Source organism: Lepisma saccharinum, chromosome 1, assembly GCF_977018435.1.
Source record: "Lepisma saccharinum chromosome 1, izLepSacc3.1, whole genome shotgun sequence".
Lineage (NCBI taxonomy): Eukaryota > Metazoa > Arthropoda > Insecta > Zygentoma > Lepismatidae > Lepisma > Lepisma saccharinum.
The window spans coordinates 90,732,743-90,757,266 of NC_139229.1; the positions used below are offsets into that span (position 1 = coordinate 90,732,743).

The 24,524-nt window shown below is 40.2% G+C and overlaps 1 protein-coding gene across 1 annotated transcript in view; it reads left to right on the top strand.

Annotated features, from left to right (window-relative positions):
- Positions 1 to 24,524, top strand: part of LOC145984287 (RNA/RNP complex-1-interacting phosphatase homolog) — a 280,792-nt gene that overhangs the window by 211,595 nt on the left and 44,673 nt on the right. The window contains exon 6 of the mRNA XM_083117930.1: positions 22,220 to 22,266. Coding sequence (XP_082974056.1) covers positions 22,220 to 22,266 — 47 coding nt within the window. The remainder of the gene's footprint in view (positions 1 to 22,219; positions 22,267 to 24,524) is intronic.

The following is a 24,524-nucleotide window of genomic DNA, read 5'->3' on the forward strand; positions in this document are numbered from 1 at the left end:
AAAGGGAAGAGATGCGAGGAGAGATGAGGAAAATGAAGCAAAGTGGAGAAGAGAGGAGGGAAAGAGATGAGAGGAGAGAAGAGGAGAGGTGGAGACGAGATGAGGGGAGTTGAGATTAGAGTAAAAGAAGAACATGAGAAGAACGAAAAAGAGGAGAAGAATGCAGTGGAGTTGGGAATCTAAGACAGAAGAGGAGATAAGAGGAGTAGAGAAGAATGGGATGGAGACTAGAGCCGAGAACAGGAGGGAAGGCATTATGACATATAAGCAGAGAAGAAGGAGAAGGAGAGAAGAGATGAGGTATTTGTAGAAAATATAGTTTGAGCGTCAAGAATTAATGCATTGATCAAATTATAGACATGAAACGTTCAATAATATTTTAAAATGAATTGGAGAATGTATTAGATTGGTGCGAAATGCCTTTTGGCTGAGTTCAGAGCGAGATAAAATCTGCCACGTAAGATCTTTGATTTTACCTGCGATTATACCACTAAAAACATGAATGTAACTTTCATATTTATAAGAATTATCCTATTTTTCTCCACTTCTCAGTTCGTTGAAATGGAGGTTTTGTTATTTAACATTTCTCCTCCCCCCCCCCCATTGTTAATTCCATTTCACACTGCGTACAAATGTAATACTGATTTTTTTTTTTTTTTTAGTTTTATACAATAATACTTGGTTCTACTCCTTTTGCGTATTTCATAAATATCTATTGTGCAATTGGCAACCCTTAAATTGTGCCTAACTCTACGCGGAACCCACCAGCGCCTTACGTAATTTGGGTTGCCTAGTTTAAAATGATGTTGTCCTCAAACGTTTGAAAGATACCGTACACTGTCACGGGCATGAGTGTCACGTCGAACACACGTCCAAAGGGGGGCTGATAGGCCCACCATATGAATCTTGCCTCCTCTGTACGCTACTTTTATGATTTTATGAAGAAGAGTAATATAGAAACATTGGAACATCCTAGGGTACAATGTGATTTATTTATTGTAAAAATATCCACATTTGAGAAATCGAAGAACAAGGTGCTGCGCCTGGCCACCTCCCCTTCCAAGTGTAAGCTACATTTAAGAAAGATGTATGGACCTAAAGGAGATGAAGCAGCCGAGTGGAGAACATTACTAACCTTTATCCATCCCCTGTTATTATTAACATAATTACATCCAGACAACTTCGGTGGACAGTCCATGTATCACTCATGGAAGAGGATAGAAAAGTTTATAGAGTTCTTGTTGGGTAACCTGATGGTAAGAGACCTGTCCTTGACCTTGAAAGATAAAATTACAATATTAAGATGGGTCAAAGAAATTGGTAAGGATTATCAAGAATGGATGGATCTTGCCCAGGATAGGGGTAGGTGGAGAACGTATGTTGCTGGAGTAGTAAACCTTCGGGTTTAGGGATGACAGAAAGTTACCTTGAAATTTGTTCCTGTGTTTAATTACCTGGGAAAATTAATGCTTCTTATTTTTATATTCTATTCTTCTCTCCTTTTTTTGACATTCGTTTTGTAGATCTTGGATTGGTCGATACGATGGGATGAATTGTTTGACCTGATGAAATGGAAGAATGACACTTCCCTGCCCTGGCCAGGGTTTGAATTTAGGTCCCCTGGCTTCTTAACGCTCTATGCTAACTCCAACTGATTTTTGATACTTTACGTCGCTTTTCTTCCCCTTTGGGCCAGTTGCAACGATGCAGAAAATGCCTCAACAGCATAGAAAGATAGTGATTTTTTTAAAGTTAAAATTCATTAACTGACAGTGTAATCTCCATTATCCACACATCCGTTTCGTTTTGCAAGTCTATTTCTTTAATAGAAGTGGAAGACTTGTGTTAAAAGCGAACACGCACTAGATGCCGATTACATGCTGATTTTCACACGTCTATTTTCTATTTTTACTACTTCGGATATTGTACATCGCTTTTCTACTTCTCGAGTTAATCGCGACCATCAGGATGAATGATGGAACAGATTAAATGTATGATGAGGGCAAAGACGTATTTATTGGGGAGGGGGGTCCAGGTCGTCCAGACTCCCCGAGAAACTTACTGAGTACTGAAATTAAATACTGAAAATATACCTTTTTAGCATTTCTAGGTTATTTAATTCCCCCTAACGTATTGGAAGGCAAGGATTATATTGATTCATACGGTTTTGTAAGGCAGTATCAAAGAAGGTTTATGCACACTGCTACTGACAATAATGTGCATAAAATATTAATCAGGAACTTTCCTTTTCGTCCACTGAATGTAACATTTGTTTGTTATTCAATAAATATTGAAATATTTATCTATTTCACATTAATTTCCTAGCCAAGGCAGTTGTTTTTATGAAAATTTTAGCGATCTTCAGTACACGTAAGCTAGATAATGAATACGTGCTCCTATATCTCTATTCTCACTATTTTTATACCGTCTTTTTACCCATTGATATAATAACGATACAGTATTAATTAATTTACATATTCGATCCCCGGCCGGTTCAAATCCGGGAACTTTTCTAACCATGGAAGCGGCCCCGGCGCCGACCCAGCGTCGAATAACATGGGTACCTGGGGAAAACCCTGGGGGGTAAAGGCGGTCAGGGGCGTGATGCTGATCACATCACCCCCACTCATGACCGGATCAAGAAAGTGTGGGGCGTTACCCCCACACCCCCTATACGCCTTCATGGCGTGGTGCTAAGCACAGGGGAGCACTTTACCTTTATCTTTTTTATTTAATTAATGTCATTGCTTTAATTCAATCATTTATATTATTATTACTACTATTTCTGAGACACTTGGTTCGACCCCCCCCCCCCGAAATATATTTCTAGGTACGTGCCTGGATGAGGCAGACATAATCCATGGCTTACCAAGCGTTCGAATCTGGGACCTCTGGCTTCGTATCGCGTTTCACAGATCACTCCGCCAAGTATGCCGGTAGTATTTTGTTATTCTTAATAATCCCTTGAACACAAGGACATTTTTTTTTTGGCCGTGTTCGTATGAATTCCAAAAGAAAACAGCTTCGTCACAACTGACTTGACAGGAGCGACCGAGAGAGAAAGGGGGGGAGGGGGTTGTCTTCGTGCCGCGAAACTGATACAGAGGAATTGAAGACGGGCGGTACTCGAAATCCATGAGGAGCCCACTTTTTTTTATTTATGAGAAAGATTAAGCTGTTCGTCGCAGACTTGTGACCTCCTCTGACACTACCAACGAGCTGATGCGTGTCGATGTAAATATCAGAAGGATTCCGTTAAATTCCTTCCCGTCTTTACGGCGTGGGAATTACAAAAGCTAGAAAGGCCTGGGGATTTCTAGTCCTTTATAGTCTGTTAAATAACACGGTAGTTCGTTTGAATTCCTGTGACACTGTATTACTTAGTAGAGATGTAGTTTTTCACATTGCAGTGTAGCGCTGCAAATATGGGTTTCAGTAGCATCGTTTGCTTTAAAAGAAATGATTTTACTGAAGGTTTAGCCGTGGCGGAGTGGTTATCACAGCGCGCCACGACGCCAACGGTCCCGAATCCCGACCTGGGCATGGGTGTTCTTTAAGAGTGTCTCTTCTTCAATTTCAACAGATCATTCATTATTCATCCTCATCTTCGCGATTAGTCGAAAGCAACAGAAAAACGAAGTAAAATCAATCAATTTAGTGAGATTTAATAACACTGTATACCTTTAAATTAGTATCTCTCTTCTTTCTCGGCGACAAGAGAGTGAAATATTTTGTAGGCGTATCATAGAAGTGACACGTACCAAATTTTCATTATTTTAAGGCACACAATTAATTACTTCGAGCGTCGTATTATTATACTATTAATATTAACTTAATAACACTCAGCGGTGAACAATGAGACTCGGTGAAGTACACAGACTCCTCTCAGGTACAGGGATAGTGTTGGGCAAAGACAATATTCACAGCACAGAGAAATGAAACCACATTACTGTCGTATGTATAAACTGAAAAGTTTTATTCTTTATTTCTTGCAATTATAATGCAACTATACTTGAAACGAAGGCGAGGATTTCGCTTTGTTGATGAATTGACTCAATTAAAACGCATAAAACTCAATGCGTGGCTATCGGCAAGCCTATGATCACATAGACCTAGCTTGCGCCCCGAACTACCACACCAAGAGATATGCAATGATAACCGAGCCAATAATTGCTCTTTAGCCTTTTATTTCCAAATTAATCTTTAGGCTAACTTTATTATTTGACGTAGAATGGTTGCAGTATTGTGCATATCATCAATGCATGGCCATCGGCGTACCTATGTTCACATAGGCCTAGCTTGCGCCCCGAACTACCATACCAAGATGTATGCACAACACCGAGGAGTTCTTTTTAGTTTTAAAAGATTCGACGATCCGTGGCGAAAGTGTGATGTTTCTTACGCGATATCCTCGCTTTTATACTGTTTCGAGAACACAGATTCAAGTACAGATGAATCACTCACTATTTAGGTTAGGATTTCTCTGGGTACGGGATGATTGAAGAATAGTTCAGCAGGCGAATATCCAGTAGTTTCGGAAATAGAATAATTAATTAACCAAACAACTTTTGATATGTATCGCGACCAAGTCTGATGTTCTCGATAACAAAATAAACGAAGTAATCTGACTATCTCTTGATTTGCTCGTTCTACCATGTTCCCCTTTGGATTGTAAGCTGTTGTGCAAACATGATGGATACCACGGCTTTTGGTAAATTCTTTCCACTGCTTCGAGGTAAATTGAGCTCCTCTGTCGCTCAGGGTAAACGTAACGTTTGGATAGTGAGCAAAATATCCTCTCTGAAGCGTGTTTATAATTTCTGTGGTGCTGGCAGTCCGTAAAGCATATGCGGAGACAAAACGTGTACCCACATCAATAAGGCTCAAGATGTACTGGTATCCATTAGACCGAGGGAGCTTCCCAATCAAGTCCAGAGAAAGCATCTCATGAGGTTGCTTGGGACTGATATGAAGGGTCTCTTTGAGTATCCCCAATTTGTCTGGTTTACTCTGGGCACAAATTTCACAATCTCGGATGTACTGTATCACGTCATCCTTCATGCCTTTCCAGAAGTATCGTACTGCAAGTCGCTTCAATGTCTTGGATACTCCAAAATGTCCAGCTTCATCATGAATTACTTTCAAGAGAGGTTGCTTCGTTACCACCGGAACACACAATTTACAAAGGGACTGATTGTCTGATCCTCTCTTAAATAAAATTCCTTCTTGAACGCGATAGGAACGATGCAATCTGAGGTTAGGTTCCTGAGAATTTAAAGATTGGAGTAAATTTTTGCAGAATTCATCTTTAGATTGTGCTTCTCTCCACTTGTCGACGTCATCTATTTCTCCTCTTTCGGCCCACAGGTAGTTTATTCTGAATGTCTGCTGGCTATTTTCAGGATGAATCTGGGGTATATCATTAGCAGGATACCGAGATAAAATATCTGCCAGATCGTTTTGGCGACCAGAGACGTATACTATTTTATACTGGTACTGTTGGAGTTTTAAAGACCAGCGAGGCAACCGACTGTTCCAGTTACGGGCGTCTTGTAACCATACCAACCCTTTATGATCACTGTAGATAGTGAAGGGCCTACCTTTCAAATAAACAGCATACTTCTCAACTCCAAAGATTATGGCCAAACATTCTAACTCATGGATGGAATAATGGCGTTCGTTCTCCTTCAGTTTTCGGCTTGCATACTGAATGACCTTTCTCTCTTCACCATCCATTTGGAAAAGAATACTACTCAATCCTTTCCCAGAAGCATCGCATTGGATACAGAATTCCTGTTCAAAATCAGGCTGTGCTAATTCAGCATCTCTTACAAGTTCATTCTTCAGTAGCTGGAAACTTTGTTCTTCCTCGTCTCCCCAAATCCAACGTTGATTTTTACCTAACAGCTTGGTGAGCGGTTCAGTTTTAGCTGCAAAATTTTCAATGAACTTCCGTCTCCAGTTGGCGAGGCCAAGAAATTTCCGAACATCCTTTCTAGTTTTAGATTTAGGAAATAACTTAACGGCTGAATTTTTGTCTGGTTGGATTTTGATCGCATCTCCAGAAACAACGTGACCCAAGTAGGTGATTTCCTTTTTGACAAATTCACACTTTCGCAGCTTTACAGTCATGCCCACTTCTTGGAGTCGCTGCAACACTTCGTCCAGATGTTCGAGATGCTTGGAGAGTTCTTTGTCGAAAATCAGCAAGTCATCCATATATTGAGTTAGATACTCTTCGGTTTCAGGACCAAATACAGCATGCATAGCAGCTATGAAAATTGACACAGCACTAGAGATACCAAAAGGCATTCGAGCAAACATCCACTGACGTCCTTTATAGGAGAAGGCAGTACATGGTTGGCAGTCAGTTTTTACAGGGATCTGTAAATATCCAGAAGCCAGATCCAGATTTGTAAAATAACGAGCACCTTTAAATTTTTGTAAGGCATCCGAAATGGGCTCAACTGAATTCCGTGGAACACGTATAATTTTATTCAAATTTCTGAAGTCAATGCATGGGCGTACTGTACCGTCAGGCTTGTCGACTACAATTAAAGGGTTCAAGTAAGGGGAATTACAAGGCATTATAACACCCCATTGTCTCCACTTTTCTAATTCTTCCTCCAGGAGTTTCCTTTTTGCTATAGGTATGGGATATGGAGATCGATACACAGGTTCTGTGGTGGTGAGTTCAATCTCACACTGGAAGTTTTTAATAGTACCTGGTCTCTCGGAAAATACATCTCTATGCTTCAATAAGACTTCTTTCAATTGGCTTCTACCCCCTTCGCATAAAATCTCATTCGCATTGACCTTCTGCAGAATGTCGTCAGGACTAGCCGTCCACTGATCGACATGGGAATCTTCACGGACATTTCTTACATACGTCCCTTTCGAAGATCCATTATTCACGAGGTCCTGCTCTACCGGAACTCCGTCTACGGTGAGGGATAACTTCTCGCGCTGTAGGTCAATTCCTGCTTCATATTTCCTGAGGAATGGGTAGCCCAAAATAAAGTCAGCTTCGAGACCCTTCAAGACAAACATGTCCTCCAATAAATTTCTTCCAGCAATCTCCAGATATACTTGTCTACATCCTACAACTCTAGTTTTGTTTCTCCCAGTGAAATCAGTCAGCCTAACATCTGGACATGTTTGTAACGGCAATGATGGCAGTTTCTCTTTAATCTTCTTCCAAATGGCGTAGCTCATGAGATTACATTCGCTGCCAGTGTCCAGAACACAAATAAAATCGACGCCTGCTACAGTTGCTTTAATTAACGGGAGCCCTGGGTAAATTTTCCTTTCTAACTGCCTGTTGTAGTGCTCTATCTAAACTTTGTTTTCCTTCATTGAGAGTCAGCACAACAAAAAGATGATTATCTTCACTATTTATATCGCCGTTATCGGTTCCCAGAGAAGTCCAAGATTTTAGCCCAACCGTGATCGGGAACGAAGAATTCACGTTGGGCGACTGGCTAAATCCGACTGCATACCACTCGGATTAGCACTTGTCGATGGTGCCCAACAAAAGTCTCTTGTTATGTCGACACTTTGACGTTCCTCGTTCGTCAAACGTAAAGCAGAAGGTTCAAACGGAGACGCCGTCGCTCTGAAGTTACTGGGTTCAGAGGCGTTACGTGAAGAGTCACGGGAATGGTCTTCTGGATCAGATCTGGAACGACGCGGCCCACGTGCGTAGTTGTTCCTGCCATCCCTTCTAGGAGGATTACGTCGTCTGTTGTAATTGGAATATCCATTCCTCTGGTTCTGCATAACTTGTCTGACTCTGGGTTGTTGGTTTCCAATTCTATTTTGTCTGGGAGCATTTCCCTGGCCTGCACCTTCCCTATTCCACACAGGCTTCCAACTGTCTTGCTCTTCAAGCACCTCGAATCTTTTCAAAATATCAGCAAGCTGTCGTACAGTTCGAGGAGAATTAGCCAAACTCAGACTGCGGGCTCTATATGGAAGCTGAGAGATAATTAAGTTCACTATCTCGGGTTCTACATAATGGGCAGACAGATTGCGGTAGGCTGAGTAAATGGACCATGCGTATTCTTCCATACTCATACCAGACTGCTTTGAATATCGACGAGACCTCACTGCCGTCAGCTGCCTCTCTTTGGCCTCTTCAGAAGCATATTGCTTGCGAAAACGGCGGCAGAAATCGGAATAGGACCTGAACTCCAACTGATTTGCTCGAAACCAATGCTCAGCCTGGCCTTTGAATAACCGAGGAATAATTTCCAATCGGTATTCGTATGGAACTCGCATTAAATCAAAGTTGATATTGAGTTCTTTTAAATACTGTTCAGCATTCTGGGCTTCCAGGTCTCCCTTGAACTTGGACAAGGAATTAAGGTCTGCCATCCTTGGGGTTCCTGTCGTCGTTGATCGCTGAGTTCGCGGTGGCGACTCATCTGACCCGCTTTTCACATTTCCATGCCTTCGTGTTCGCTTCCTGATACTCGCTTGATACTGAGAGTCAGAGCTGGTGCTGGAAGAAAAGGAACTGCGATCTTTTTCCTTGCTAGACGTTTCCTCTTTGCCCCTTCTTCATAACGACGATGCCGTGACCTGGGAGATTCACGCTCTCTGTAACCTTTATCATCGCCCGAAAGACTAAAGGTAGGTGGAACTGTAGAGACCACTTCACTAGCTCTTGAATCAGCAGTAACTCGTGGGCGACATACTTGTTTGTCTTTTCTAGCTCTCTCTCCACCTGTTCTGTCCATCGCTTCATTTAGTTCAATGTTAATGGTTGGCAACACTGCACTCTCAACAACTGCAGACGGGTGACCAGCTGTTCGAGATCCAGTTTCTGTTTCCGTTTGCCGGGAAACGTGCATAGTCTCTAACTGATTCGTAAGTTGTTCTACCTAAGTCTTTATTTCCTCAACATCCTTGTTTCTTTGAGACACAACGACGGAAATCTGACTAATATTTTCTTGGACCTCAGCCCGGAACTGTATTTTGTCTGTCTCGGCCTCGGCCAATATCTGTTCCATCGTCAGCTGTTTTTCAACAATCTTATTGCACTCCTCAGTGAATCTCGAATTAATACCCTCTACATCGATGCGAACACTTTCTGTGGCTTTATTAACATCGGCTGCCAAGCTACGTCGGAACTCATCAAAGTCCATCTCTCTAGCCTGCCGAATTTCTTCAGAGAATCGGGCCCTAGTATTCTCGTTCTCAGACTTTAGCTGTTGTATTTCACAGGCCATCTCGCCTATTTCGGCTCTTAAAGCTTTCATAGATTCATCGTGCTGCTTACCGATATCATCCTTTAATAGCGCACATTGTCTACAGATATCAGCCTTCAAGTTATTAATGGAATCAGCTTGCTGTTTACACATATCAGCCTGCAATGTTTCAGACTGTTTGCAGATATCAGCTTTCAGTGCTTCAGACTGTTTACACATATCAGCCTGCAATGTTTCCATACTTTCAACTTGCTGCTTGCTAATTCCTTCAATCATGGCTTTTAAAGCTTCAAACATATTTAATGGATCTGATGTAATAGTTGTAGACAATGATTCACATTCTTTACAAACGAAATCGGTAGCTTCGTGGCTTTCAGATCGAACATCTAAGCCACAACATTCATAATGTAGAAGCTTTGTACATTTCTTGCACACAAATGTGGGTTTATCTTTATCAATGTTCCGACAACAATCGGGAACATTAAGCTCTGAACTTGAAGCAAGATTTTTATTTGCGCTTCGCAAATGTTTTCTTTCCATTTCAACGAAGTAGTTCTGTGCTTTTCTACAAATATAAAAGTTTAGTGCTCTTGCACAATGAATATCAACTTTAAACAATTGTCTTGCCCTTGTACACTACAAAATCGAGCCAACACGTTGAGCTGCCACTATTGTTATCGAGCCCCACGTTGGGCGCCATTTGTAACGTGCCGTTTTCGCCGCGTGACTCACCACTCTCTCCCTTCAGTTTTCCTTTCCTCCAATTCCAGGGGGAGTTCTTTCAGGGCTGCCAATATTCCTATCAGCACATATCAACAGGCGAATGACTATGAAGAGCGACGCATAGCGTTACGTAAAATTGGGAAGGAAAACATAACAACTGATGAGGGAAAACGCTCAAAATCAAAATAAAACAAATACCATCCTTTTGAAATCATCATTGCTTAGCTGCATGGCTGGGGAGAGACCTGCGCTCGATCGCCAGCTCTAAACTTCGAAGGAGACGAAGAAAGTGAGCGGAAACATCCATCGCGACACTTTAGGCTGCTCTCATACTGAACTAGGCTTCGTGGCGGTTCCTCTCTCGAACCTTTAGGCCACCCTCTGTCGTCAGCGTCCTCGAGCATAAATCGCCTTCGAAAAACTATACAATCGCAGCTATTACATTAAAAAAAAATCACGAAGACAAAGCGTCCATCCTCATCTTTACCTTCCTGTTTCCTTCAATCACCTTTCAATATTCTATGTCATCTGTTTCTTCACCTCGGCTGAAACTCAGTGGGCTAATGGGATACTCTGACCCCTCTCAGGTACGGGTATAGTAGTAGAAATACGTGGGATATGAAGCTTCGACTGTTATGTACTAAATCATTTGACAGGCTATGGAAAAGGGAGATTTTATAAATGAATAACATCTGTTTCCGAAGAAAGGTCTGCGTCTTCAGTAGGCTTCTTTATGGGCAATTATTTTCCTGAAGATGGTTTATTTTCAAGATACTTTTATAAATTTACATCTTAGTTACAGATCTCCATAAATAAAGGACAGAACAGATTTCTTTCTTATAATTAAATGTACGCGACTTTTGCAGTTTATTTACATAATATGGATCAAGCTGTCATATCAGTTATATACAGACGACCAGGCGCTTGCTTGGAACTTTATGAACGCTCCTTGACATAATGAGGCATAACTTTGACGTGGCCGGCGAAGGTTTTAAGTATTGACTCCGATTTTAATATAAATTGGACATTATAGTCTGGCTTCAAGATATATGCAGAAATACAAACTGCTATAATTCGTAAAATATTAGAGACATCGACTTGATATCGGGTATGGCAACATGTTAGCATGTTCACAGGGCGAAGCCTAACCATGCCAGATATCAATAATGAATAACCTGATCAATAAATAATTATCATGGAGACGAAATAATCTGAACTTATTCTTCCGTATGATGGCATGTTAGCATGCCCACAGGGCGAACCTACTCATACGGCAGAATAACATTAAGTCCTGTTGCATAATGCATAAATTGAAAATATATTACGTATATGTTTCGAAGAAATCAAACTGAATTATCACAAAGTTGAAAGAAATCGTAAATTAACTTATTCTCACGCATGGTGACATGTTAGCATTTCCACAGGGCGAACCTACCCATGCGTCAGAATAACAGTAAGTTCTGAGTCGAAATTTAACATTATTTTGCTAAGATTTTATTTAAAATTTCAGAAAACTTCAAAATAAAGTTGAAATGAACTTATTCTTTCGTATGGTGACATGTTAGCATGTCCACAGGTCGAACCTACCCATACGACAGAATAACTATGTCTCTAAGCTAATTTGGGAATGAAGACTGAGTTCTTGAACCCTCCCATAAAGGGAGCTGAGTATTTAAGATGTTAATCCATCGGAGTCGGTGATGAAAATGCCCCTGAATTAGGTTCCGAAGCTGTATTTATATCCTTGCATGTCAAGCAGAGCGCCTCCCGTGACACAAAAGATAAACATAGCTACAGCTGTGATATGCAGAACTAATTTGTGTATAATGGCAATATTGTAAAGATTAAACAGTATGTTCCATAAGGTTCATTTTTCTATGTCTAACACAACAGTTATGATCCTTAAAGTTTCTATAATATTCTCTACTATAAAGTTGTCACATTCTTAAAAACTTCTTCCCAATGTTCATAAGGCTTATATTAGTAATAACTCCAACTGAAATTTAGCTCTTATGGCTTTCATAATAGTTTGATTCTAAAACTGAGAACACATATTTTTGACTAATTGTCAACAATGAAAGATTTTGATTTCAAGAATCTTGCAAATAACAAATTCTAAACTTCTCGAATGACAGAATTAGGTCATTAGTTCAACTATTAAATATCTCATCTTTCATAACGTTTTTATAGTGAATATAAAAGTAAAATAATTCAGAATAATATTAAATATGACCCAATCTTTGATATGGTTCGGGAGGATCATATCAGAAGTGCCTATTAATCCGCCACGATTATTTGTAGTAGTGGCACTAGTCTCGAGTCTTAAACTACGGGAGAACGAGCGGCTAATAACCGCTACAGGATCTTGGAGAGACGTCACCATATATGTATGACCCACCTAACCTCCTCACGTATGCATCTAATACAAAATTTATTTTGTTATTTTGCTTTTGATATTTTGAGTTTCACACAAGCAAATAGGAGAAACGTCTTCTTTCTTGTGCGTGTAACTGAATAAAACTCTCTTGTTACAACTTTCCTTTCCTAGAAAAGAATGAAGAACTTGGTGTGCAAGAACTTTGCACAAAGTTTTGAAGTGAATTGTATATACAGTGTTTCTTGGCGTGGAAAATGTGTCCATGATTTGTTTCATGACAGTATTGCATGGTATGCATAACACCTAGCTCACAAAGATTCAATGCCAACTGAATTCATAATTTTTTTTTTGTTAATGGTAATATCAGGAAAATATTCCTTTGTATGGTCATTGCCCACGACATTAAATCAGAATAATAGTTCGTGATAGTTTCAAAAGCCGTGTGAGTTCTTGGATGAAACATCGGCTAGGTGGCCGAGCGCTTTAAGAAGTCGACTTTGGATCTGGCCACCGAAGTCCCCGCGTTTGTGTATGTTCCTTAATCAATTTTATCTTATCACCATTCATGCACATCATCACGATTATCCAAAAATGCGAAGTAGAATAAGCAAGATACAAATACACGATTTTAAACGAGAATGCTACATAATTTAGACCTGCATAATTTGTATTCATGTCCAGAAAGAAAGAAGAGTTTACAGTATTCTTGTTGGGAAACCTGATGGTAAGAGAGCTGTAGGAAAGACGAAGATGAAGGGATAACGTTGAGATGGACCTAAAGGAAATCGGTAGGGATGGAAAAGAGTGGATAGATCTTGCTCAGGATAGAGACCGATGGAAGGTCTGTGTTGCGAGAGTTAGTTAGTTAGTTCACGTACTGATATTTGTAAAGAAAATAATTGAATTTTAGGGCTTTTTCAGAATAAAAGAAAACATTCTACGTGTATTCATTTTCACTTTGAGTGGAACTGTACGGATGCGGTTTGGAACAAAGTTTTCACACAAATATCCTTGTCAACGTAATACACTATTTTTTTTTCTGACTTAGCTTAAACGCTATTTCCACTATGGCCATTAAAGCTTGGAGATTCATAAAAGAATTGTAAAAATCAGATGACATGTACTGGGCGTAAAGTGGGTGTACCGTTTAATAACGTCTTCCAGCTTTACACACCCGACCCCTGGTGCCAATTGATACACGAAGGGGGGGGGGGCGCTTCTCTTTTTCCGTGCTGCGGGTGGAGCGAAGGGCTCCTGAAGGGACTTGTGTTGATCGTCATGCCCAATTGGTGGAACTAATCGGTGATAATGGGCCGATCCCAACTCGGTTTGGAGAAAAGAAAAAGCTTACGAGAGAGAGATTATTTATCAGATCCGGTTCCAGGCGCTCACTTTGCCATCGGCCGTGTGTGTTCCGCTTTCTACAGATGAGTGCATCTGATGGGAGAATGGAAGAGAAATTCATTAAGGTTAAGTTGGATGGTTTCTCTCTCAGCTCGTTTGATTTACAAATTTCTTTAACTTGATATTGGATTGTGTCGTGGGAAGGAAACTAGGCATTTTCGTACATTTCATGGTGTTGTTACACTTCTATTCTGATCTTATTTTAAAATATTTATTCGTGTGGTAGTATAGAACACTCTACTTTGATATATATATATATATATATATATATATATATATTATCTTCCAAAAAAAAAAACGATTCACGCATACACCCATTTCCAGAGATCTTTTAATATTCCACCGCGGCTTTTGATGGATGTTTGAGTTTGTGTTTTAAATTCACTTTATGCACAATATAGGCTAATCACGACTGGACAAGTAGTTTAAAGATGGATCCAAAAACCACTATATGCCCCACTGGGTATCGAACCAGGCCCGCCTTGATCAAAAGGCGACGACCTTACCACTACGCCATCGGGGAGAATTTTTTATAGATGTAACCAGAGTTATAAATGGCTTACGATGAGTAATGATGGTATCATAATCTCAAGAAATTTCTAGTGATTTTTCACAACTTTGATAAGTTTTCAGCATGGAAAGTGAGTAATTTCTTTGAAGTACTAGAGAGATATCTCGTGTTACATTAATTTGCAAGATATACCTATAGGTAGTTCTTAAATTGTCAAAGTTATATGAAGTATAACCCCCCGTTGTGTGGTGTCCTCTGGTTTCAAATTTGAAGAATGCATGGATGTTTCAATGTGATTATTTTGTCCTTTATTTCATTAAAGATTCTTTGCGCTTGGAGATATAACAAATTGACGAATACTAGCTAAAATGCAATAATATGAAAGGCTTTAACGCACCAAGAGCTAGGTGCCTGTATGCAATTAGGCAAATACATCTGTGCCTTAATTCGCGTGCATAATTCATCACTTTGTGTCAACTTGATCAGCTCTTGACCACGAAAGTGACAAGCGTGCTTTGATTGAGGTAGATAGCATAATTTGTACCCTACATTATATTTCTACTAAGTAGGAAAACAGAGCAACGACGCCATAAAAAGTTTCATGAAATTATTTTCAAGACATTGCTAGGTAGAAGACGCCATCTTATTGCACCGATCATCTTCTGTATTTTGATAAAAATGGAAAGATACGTACATTCACATTCTGTGCACATACCGCGTGAAGATGCCCCACGAGCCTTTGCAGTGATTGATTGAGCGGGCATCGATTGCAAGTGGTCGAACGGAGCTTATTACTGGCGTCATCCCGGCCCCACCGATCCCACGCATCAGATCAATAGCATTCGATTTTATGTAGTCCGGAAGAGAATCACATCTCCGCCGTTTTTATAGGACACGAGTCAGCAAAGCTGAGAAACAAATACCATCACTCGATGTTCTTCTCTTCGACCCACGTCGGCGATCTATATGTCATTATTTAATTAGTTCCAGGCGATTAGAAATAATTATGATTTGATGATGTTGGACGAGAGAACGACAATAAGGAACGCCCAGAACGTTATGTTAGCTACGATACTACGGCATCAGGAATTAATATCATTGTCCTATCCCTTCCTATATTAAGAACACACAGAGACTAATTAGGGAAATATTTGGAGAATGCATTATATGTAAAAAACTAGAATAGATAATTTGGCTATTGACTTTTTGTTGATTTCATAAATGCGAATCGGGATGTAAGGGGTGGCCTTTCTTGGGACATCCAAATGTTAACCTCTCTTCCACGTAGTACACCCTTGACTTCATTGTTGCAGACTAATGAGGCTCTGGCTCCTGGACCTGCAGCGAGGATTATCCTCTGCCGGGCCCACGTTGTGTCGTCTCTTTATCCATCTTCGCGATTATCCATAAGTGGCAGAAAAGCCGTGTAAAAGAAAACGTGGGGCAGGACATAATAGGAAGAATAAAATAGAAATGGATACCTAGAAAAACATTGAGAGAAAATGTGTAAAAGAAGGAAAATATTGCATGAGGGTTTTAGTATGGTCATGAACTGTGGCATAGTTTAGTCATAGGCAAATTCCAACACTCTGTTGATTGATTGAGTTGGTGTTTTAAGTCCACTTTATGCACAGTAAGGCTAATCGGGACTGGACCTACAGTTTAAATTGGGATCCGAACCACTATGTGCCTCCACCGGGAATCGAACCCGGGACCCCTTGATTACAAGGCGACGTTACTATCACTGCGCCACCACACTGTTGTAATCCAGATTTTGCTGTGTTAATGAATCATGTGTTTTGTAGCTGTACCAAGTAGCCAAAGACCTGGTAAGTCCAGAGAATATAAATATCGATGTCAGACTTTGATCTGGAAGGCTGTTTGGATCCATGCAGAGTATTCTTCAAATCAGTCGCCAGACAAACGCGGTGTGCAATGTGGTGGGAGTCCAACGAGTTCTCTTGTTATGAAGCAGGAACAGGAAAACAACAGAAGTGCCTTTATCGGTCATAACTTCAGTTAATAAATTTGAGGATCCGGACTCTGGACCTTATAACAAGTTATAAAATTATTTGTGCATTACACATTTGTAATGCGTTTCGGAGTTTATTATCGATCACTCCGTTTCTAGTGGGATGCAGAAGGGTATTCATAGCAGACACTTAAATTTTCTTTCTCGCTCTTAAACTTAAAATATATGTATACTTACAGCCGTGTTTATGGTCGAAATCCAGTCGTGCCGTCTTCAAACTGTCACATTCTTTATGCAGGTAAGTACTTTGCCTACGACTTCAACTTTGGTAGCAGAACTAAGGAAGAGAGAAATATTCTACATTGTTGCTAAGTCGAATTTACACTTGGCACTAAGAAGCCCAAAGTAATCACTGTTGTATTCTTGCCCTACGCTCACGCTCCAGAATATTCTTCTTCTTTCCTTTTCCGCCCATACCTGCTATGGATTTCGTGAATTTTATTTTTCCAATCCAAAACTTGTAGAATCACTAATCGTGTTTCAGAGATTCTGCCTAGAATTTGTTATTCTTCCTTATCTTCTTGTTTCATCGACGTTAAGTCTTCAAATCATGTTCAAGTAGGAGTACCAGATTTGCATTGCACGTATCAGAACAAATTCAATGTACTTACTTTCATTTTATGTCCGGTCTAAAGATTGATGATGTAGCTATTTCTCACTAACCTTCTAAATAACACCTCGGTGCCTACTTTTCCCAACCATCATCCCCGTAGCGGTGTTGTAGATGAGTGGAACTAAGGTGTCCAAATATTCTTGAATGTCAGTGATTATAAATACTAACATCCTACGGTTTCCTTGGTGGTATTTTGGTTATATTCCATTTCTTAAACTAGCTTTTCTCCGGTCGCAACATACACAAGTTAGGAAGTGAAATTTTGATTCGAGGGAAATCCGTAGATAAGACTTATGTAAAGAAAACGAAAGACGTAGGTGTAGAAAACTAGAGTGTTGCTATATAAGGCACCTTATAAAGGAAATCCTTTGTACATTCGCTGAGAGATTGTTTCCATTAGGAAATCCAGATTTATCATACACAATGTCCCAAAGCTTCAATCTGTTAACAATAAACTCATAAAATTGAATTTTTTGATAATACTTTTACTGTATCAGTGGTTCGAGACTTGATTGCATTCTCACATAAAATAAACTCAGATTCAATAGGTATCTTGAAGAGTAAATTAAGGAGCTTTGTGGAATGATGGTACATACTTTTATACTGTCCTGGCCTCCTATGTGAACATACATGTCCTGTGTGTGTGAATTGCTATTTCTCTTACTGTGGTTTATCTGTTGTGAAAGGTATTTGAACAATCATTGTTTTGTATATTTATATGTGAATGAATTCATATTGCATTGTGAATTATGATAAAATATATGCTAAATAAATAAATGCATACAATTCTATTAAAGCACACTCAAGTCAAGGGTTGGTGTGGTTTCATTCCTGGCTGATGTTACTGGTAAGTTCGTGAGATTTCCGTTCATCGTTTTTTCACGAGGCATAGTTCATCTGCAGGTGCCTTGTTTAGGTAATACCATGTTCCAAAACAGCATGTTCATTGTCCATCCTCTCACCTTGAGTAATGTCTGTACAGGTTCTCATGGGTTGAATGAATGTCGTGAAGTAATTCATTACAAACCCGTCATTGTTTCTTCAAATGGGATTATCCTGAATCCAAGCTCCTTTTTTCCGTGATTCACCTCGAATTTACCTGTGGATAATCATCCAAACCTTGATCTACTGGACGCTGCAGACAGTCAACATCAAGGAAGCGCGGGAAAGGTAAACCTTGAGGAACACTGCAAACGAAACGGAACGATATCTGAATATGATATTGCCTTACGTAACTCGCAAAACCTTGGAGCCCTGCATCGGCTTCTTCTTTCTTGACCAGTGCAAACAGATGACCATCTAGATTGCTGGAATCGTAATTTTGAGGGTATGAGCCTGCATAAACACACATGTTTTGTTGTACTGTGCAGGCATGCAGGGTTTATGCTCATCATCTTTGCCGTGATTGGTATGTTCAAATTGCAGATTCTAAATGTTTGTTGTCTTCTCTCCTTTTCCTTGAAGTGTACACCGTTTGGGCAGCCACGCAGGAAAGATATTACACAATTGTACCCAGGGTCAGCACGCTATTCCTGTAAGTTCCACGGGCTTACGTTAAACAGTATACAATTATTCCCTACTTCTGGGATGTAAAGGGTGACCCCTTTCTCAAGATACGCAAATGTCAAAGTCACTTCCACGTAATACAACCTGGACTCACAGGCAGTATAATGGACTTGTGTGCTGTCCATATGTGTGTGATTGTCCCTTCAGTTATTTCACCTTATCACCCTGTATCCTCACATTCGCAATTAGCCAAAAATGGCAGAAACGCGAAGTAAAATAAATCAAATCATTCATTTGTTATTTTATCCCTCTTTACAAGTTCCACAAACTCGTAATCAGTGGTGGTGATTAGAGGCCGTGTGGGGCAGTTCCCCCCCCCCACACACACACACGTTTTGCCACTGTTGCACCCACACTATGCTTGATTGATTTGCTTTATTTTGCTTTTTTGTGCTACTTTTGGCTAATTTGCGAAGATGGAGATGAGTGATGATATATGATAAAAGGACACTCACAAAAACATCCATGCCCAGACCAGGATTCGAACCCGCACTATCCTAGCCCTTATCTAACAAAGTAATGTAAACTACCCTTGCCCCCCCCCTCACTTTTGGCACCTTGCCTTCGTACTTTTGGAACTCAATCGCCGATAACAATAAGGAATAAATTCACAAGAATTCGTTTATGGCAGTAAAATGACATCCCATGTAAACTCGCTTTAGAAAGTAATTGCTATTCCTGATCGTGGGTTCCATATTCTGTAGGATCAGAAAAAAATCGTTCTGGGATCAGCATCATGAGGATTGAATGGAATAGGAGACTCCAATGTAGAAAGTCTGATGAGGTGACCGTGCATCGCCCATTGTACAGACCTTGGCCCTTGAAGGGTTGTTGCACGATGAAGGCAGTCAGTCTATTTTCCCACCTAATCTATTGACAGCCACCAGTTAACTTATCTGCATAATCAACAGAATTGGTTTGATCTTCGTTGGAAGCATTTCTCAACTCTACCTGCAGGCGTAGATACATCCAACTGCCTGGGGTGTAAGGGGTACCTTTCACGTAGGCGCCCAAAAGTCAACCTCACTTCCACGTAGTGCACCCTGGACTGAAGACTATCGAGGCTCTGGCGACTGGCAATATGGCCAGTATAATTTTGTGTGTGTTGTCCTGTTTCTTGTCTTTGTGTGTGCTGAGTGCCCGTTTACAGCCTCAGCTTTTAACAGAAGTCAGAAGATTTTAAGATTTTAATTTTTTTAGTTATGCAACGTTAGATTTGTTAATTGTAATGATAAGGGGCTGGCCCCCGTATAATGTGACGGGTGCAAAATAGCCTTAAGTGCTGACGCACATACAATTTTAAATTCAAATTCAACATCCAACTTCCTATCGTAATTCAGAAATGAGAATATTAGTAATACCAATAGGCGTTAGATGCATTTCTTTATTAATTTCACAACAGCCGAAAAAATATATATAGTTGCGTGGGAGTTATGGTGGTTCAGAGTAGTGAGGATCATTTAATGAATTATTTATTCAGATATGTTATCTTTTATATCTGCTCCAACATTTGCTATTGAAATTAATGGTATTGTATGATTCAAACAGCGAAATTAACATTAACTTATTTTTCTGAAACTTAATAATATATTTACGTTTTGGCAAAGACGAATCCAAAATCAGATTACTGGCAAGAAGAACCAATAGCGTATATAAATACACCACCTATGTTTTCAAGTAAATTATATTGTAATCTCTTTCTCTCTCTCCGCGAAACTCCGTGGCGGAGTGGTTAGCACAGCGCGCTGCAACGTCATGGGTCCTGGGTTCAAATCGCAGCCTGGGCATTGGTTTTCTTTGTGAAGTATCTTTCATCATCAATTTCATCATATCATCACTTATTCTCATCGTCGTGATTAGCCAATAGTTGCAGAAAACGACGCTAAATAACAAAAATCCAATCTACTTATCTTTCTATCTCTCTCAAGAGAATTGTCAAGACACTAAATTTAGGAATTTCAAATGCTAGCCTTAAGGTTAATGATACTTCCGGTTAACCAAACGAATAATACCGCTTGAATTCTTTCCTGTCCTGTATACTGTATAAATGAACGGATTGTAGTAGTTGTAGGTTTCAAAACATAAGGATGAGGCAATTTTTGCCCTTTCCTACGAGTCGCTACTGCTAATAGGAATTCTTGCAGTAAAATATTTCCAGCCTTGATAGAACTGATGCCAGGAATCGTAAAACTTGTAAGCTGGTGGCTGTAATCCGAGTATCCCAGAAAATTTAACTTGCATCAACCAGTGCATTGTATTGTCAGTCAATGATTGTACAACACCTAATACCACCTACCTGCCAATGCTGCCGAACAACCCGCATGAATATCAAACACTCATCTGGTTTGTTAATGCACATCACGGCAGACAGAAGTTGATTGTTCGGTGCTTTCCAGAGACACCCGATACCGTCTGCACGGTGCTGTTTTCCACTACCTATCTTAAGGTTAAATGTATGAACAGAGTTCCAGCCATTGTCTAAGAGTTGTAAACATCCGAGTGAATAGTTAGAGTCCACTGCGGCGTCCTTTGAGGTTCGGTCACGTGCATTCTTCTTGGATTTACTTACGAATCCTCTCGTATCAGATATTCCTTATGCCAGATTAATAAATTGGTTCCCAAGGGAGGCGTCTGGAACGCCTGCTCCTTATTGGACATCCGTGAGGCAAAGCAAATCAACCATATTTAGTGTCATTATTTCAGTGGTATCTTAGATATTTCACCAGGCAGTTGTCTTTCTTCACGGAATTATTTCCTAAGGGAAAATACTGTTATTTATATATTATTATGCTTGCAACTAAGTATATGAGAGATGTAGAGCATTTTTCAACTAGTCAATCCTGGATGGGGGAACATGCGCAGCGCTGTTCATATTGCATTTTAAACAGTAGGTGCAATCCAGTTGAAGCCATTTGTTTGTTCTACGGAATATAAAAGCTTGTTCATTATTATTATTATTATGTCAGGTCCACGTAGTACACCCCGGTAACCGCTTCTTGCAGGCCAACGAGGCTCTGGCGCCTGAATTCGCAGCCAGCATAACCCTTTGTCAGGTCGTGCTGTCCTGTGTTTGTCCCTTTGTGTGCTGAGGTTGCCTTTACAGCCTCAGCTTTTAACCTATGTAAGAAGTTTTTAGTCCTCAAGATATAGTATAGAGTTATTGTTAAGTACTGAATGAATAAATTCGTTTGAAAGTTGAGTTTGGAAAATTTTAACTAATATTTATTTTCTTACTAGGGCCTGTCCTCTATTTTGTTCTAGTTAAGGGGCTTAACCCCGTATTGCATGACGGGCAAAAATAGCCTATGTGCTGATGTACCTATAATATCAAAATCAATCGTGGCATTCATAAACTAGCCCACTGAATTATTCCGAACGATGAGATTCAACTGATGATAAAATACAGGTACGCAGGTTAAGTGAGAATAGTAGGCAGCAGATTATGTTTATACCTTCAGAAAATGCGGAATATAATTTTCCAAAAGCAGTAACCGCTATTTGTAAATAAATGTAAATTATATGAATAGCCTATTAGGAAATGCACTATTGTCAAGTCCGTCGTAAAGAATCTCATTTTCGGTCCATGTGAGCAGCACTCGACATCGGGACAAATATATGTATCGATCGAAATTTCGTCAGTAATTTGTCCACTTCATGTAATTTTTTAAAAAAAATGTACTTTCTGGATATGGTTTGCTCTCTCTCTACTCATAATCATTTGAGCTAAAATTCACTTGTTTTTTTTCACCCTTTACTATATTCACTTATGTTTTCTTCACAGATTCTTCCAAGTCGTTGATTCGTTCACAAGTGACCCGAGTTGCGAGGGTGAGTTAATACTTTTATTTTTATGTATTCCATGAATATTGATAAGACTTAAAATCTACCAGAGTGGCTACCAGTCAAGAAATCAACAGGTAGGTCAAGAAAAAGTCAAGAAATTATGCTTGTGGTCAGAATTTTTGCAATTTTTTTTTTTTTTACAGGATAGTGAATTTACATTGTTATATACCTGTACTGGGATTTGATAAAATTTAATATTTGGAAATCTAAAAATTGTTTTTGAGTTGTGGTTAAGATTTTTTTGCTTTGTTTCTTAATAATTACATTCCTATATGCATGAAGTTGTCACGGTATCTAGTGACATGTAAAACGCAGTTCGATAAAAATTATTTTTTGTTTATTGATTCATTTTATGCACAAACATGAAAGTGTGAGGTTTGATCTTATTTTGTGAATAAACTTGTATCCGAGCCAGACACTCGGGAGTTGGGGACAGGTTTTTCTTGAGTGACAGCGGAACTGTCTTTTCGGCTTAGGACATGACATATTTGCACCAACGCGGAGATAAGGAAAGATTGTTTTCGCCGCTACCGAGCTTGAGTCGCAGCAGGCGTTCGAACCCATGTTCACGGATGACCAGGTACACCAGCTGGAGCTCGAGCCTGCAAGGATCGAAGACGCCTCGGTGACCGAGTTTCAAGACAATGGACACAGGTCATTCGCGTCTCCTCCAAAAGCGAAGCCAAGCTACCTGAGCGTGGGTTTCAACGGACGATTTTGAATCTCTCTTAAATACGCGGTGCTACCATCCCAGAGACAGTTTTTACCCGGATTTCACAGAGAGAGCATCTCCGCGCTACACTCTCGCGTGATTATTGTTTTGTGTCCGTGGACTTTGTTTCCTTTCGTACTGTGAGCAAATTGCAGATAGAGTTACCAGTGTGCGCCTTATTTTGGTGAAGATTACGCGGTGATTTGTTTTCGCCAAGCGTGGACTACATAAGGATGGAGGGCTAAAGAAGATAGAGAAGGGAGTCTGTCGACTTCCCTGACCCCGCAACGATGCATCGCCATCTTCCGATGAAGCCAGTCAGCCAACGCCAAAGACGACACCAAAACCAAACACTGCCCAAAGCCCGAAGGACGCTTTCAGACCGACGTCCCAACCAAAGCCCGAAGGACGTTTCCAGAGAGAGAGATGATTGCAGAACGACGCCGATCGAAGCCAGAGGGAGAGATTGAAGGACGACTCCAGAACGACGCTTCCAGAACGACGCCGAAATCGAAGCCCGTCACCAGAGAGATTCCGAACCGGCGCGTGACCACGTACATCCGACGCTAGTGGCAAGAGGAACGCCCGAAGTTCTAAGGAGGTGCAAGTACACCAGATCGTCGCAATTATTCTTCGTCGCGATTGACCTCGGAGGACAATTTCGCCACAAAGGAACCGTGTGCAAGTCCCGCGTCCAGGAGAGATGAATGACCGCGCCATGTAGCAGAGTCTGGTACAGTATACTTCAGAGGGTCTATGTTCATGTAAACGTGCGTCGTTAGTATCAACACCGTACAGTTAACGCCGAAGTCTCACTTATTCGCAAAGTTACTCAGGAAAAACCTAAACCTAATTTCCGCGTCTAAAAATTGTTTTGGTATTGTTATAAAAAAGAGTTATTTCATGTTCAGATGTTCTAATTTAATTGTCTGCATTCAGGGTTAGAAGCTCCATTTCATTTCTTTAATATTTAGTGTAAATTGTCAAAGTGTGCTCCATTTCTTGTGTAACCGACCGCCCCGTCGCGCCATTTAATTTGTCAATAGTTGACTGATGAGTCCTTTTTAATTGTGGAAAGCGTAGTTGTTTTTATTGCAAGGTCGTGTGCGTGAAATAGTATTATTTGTTGCATAGTGGTTTTTAAGGTAATTTTTGCTCGCGCCGACGATTGATTAGTGTATTCCGGCAGCTGGAGCCAATTAAGTTTTTGCATCACTATGTAATTGAGTAGTTGTTCTCATTGGACGAGAGAGGCTCGTGTGTAAGACCCTCGTCCGGGAAACTAGTATAAAGTCGTGCTTACGACTGGATGCATTCGTTCATTAAGACGAAAGATTTAACCACGCCGACCCAATTGTCTTAGTTAACCGCTTTCCGAGGGCTGGCACTTAAGTTAATTTAAAAGAGCACAGGAGCTGGCAGACACATGCCCTAAATTCACATAAAGGTTTAAAAATTAAAAGGAATGATATGTTAATGAGATCCGTAATATGTATTTATACTTCATATGTAAAAATACCTCATGTGTGTG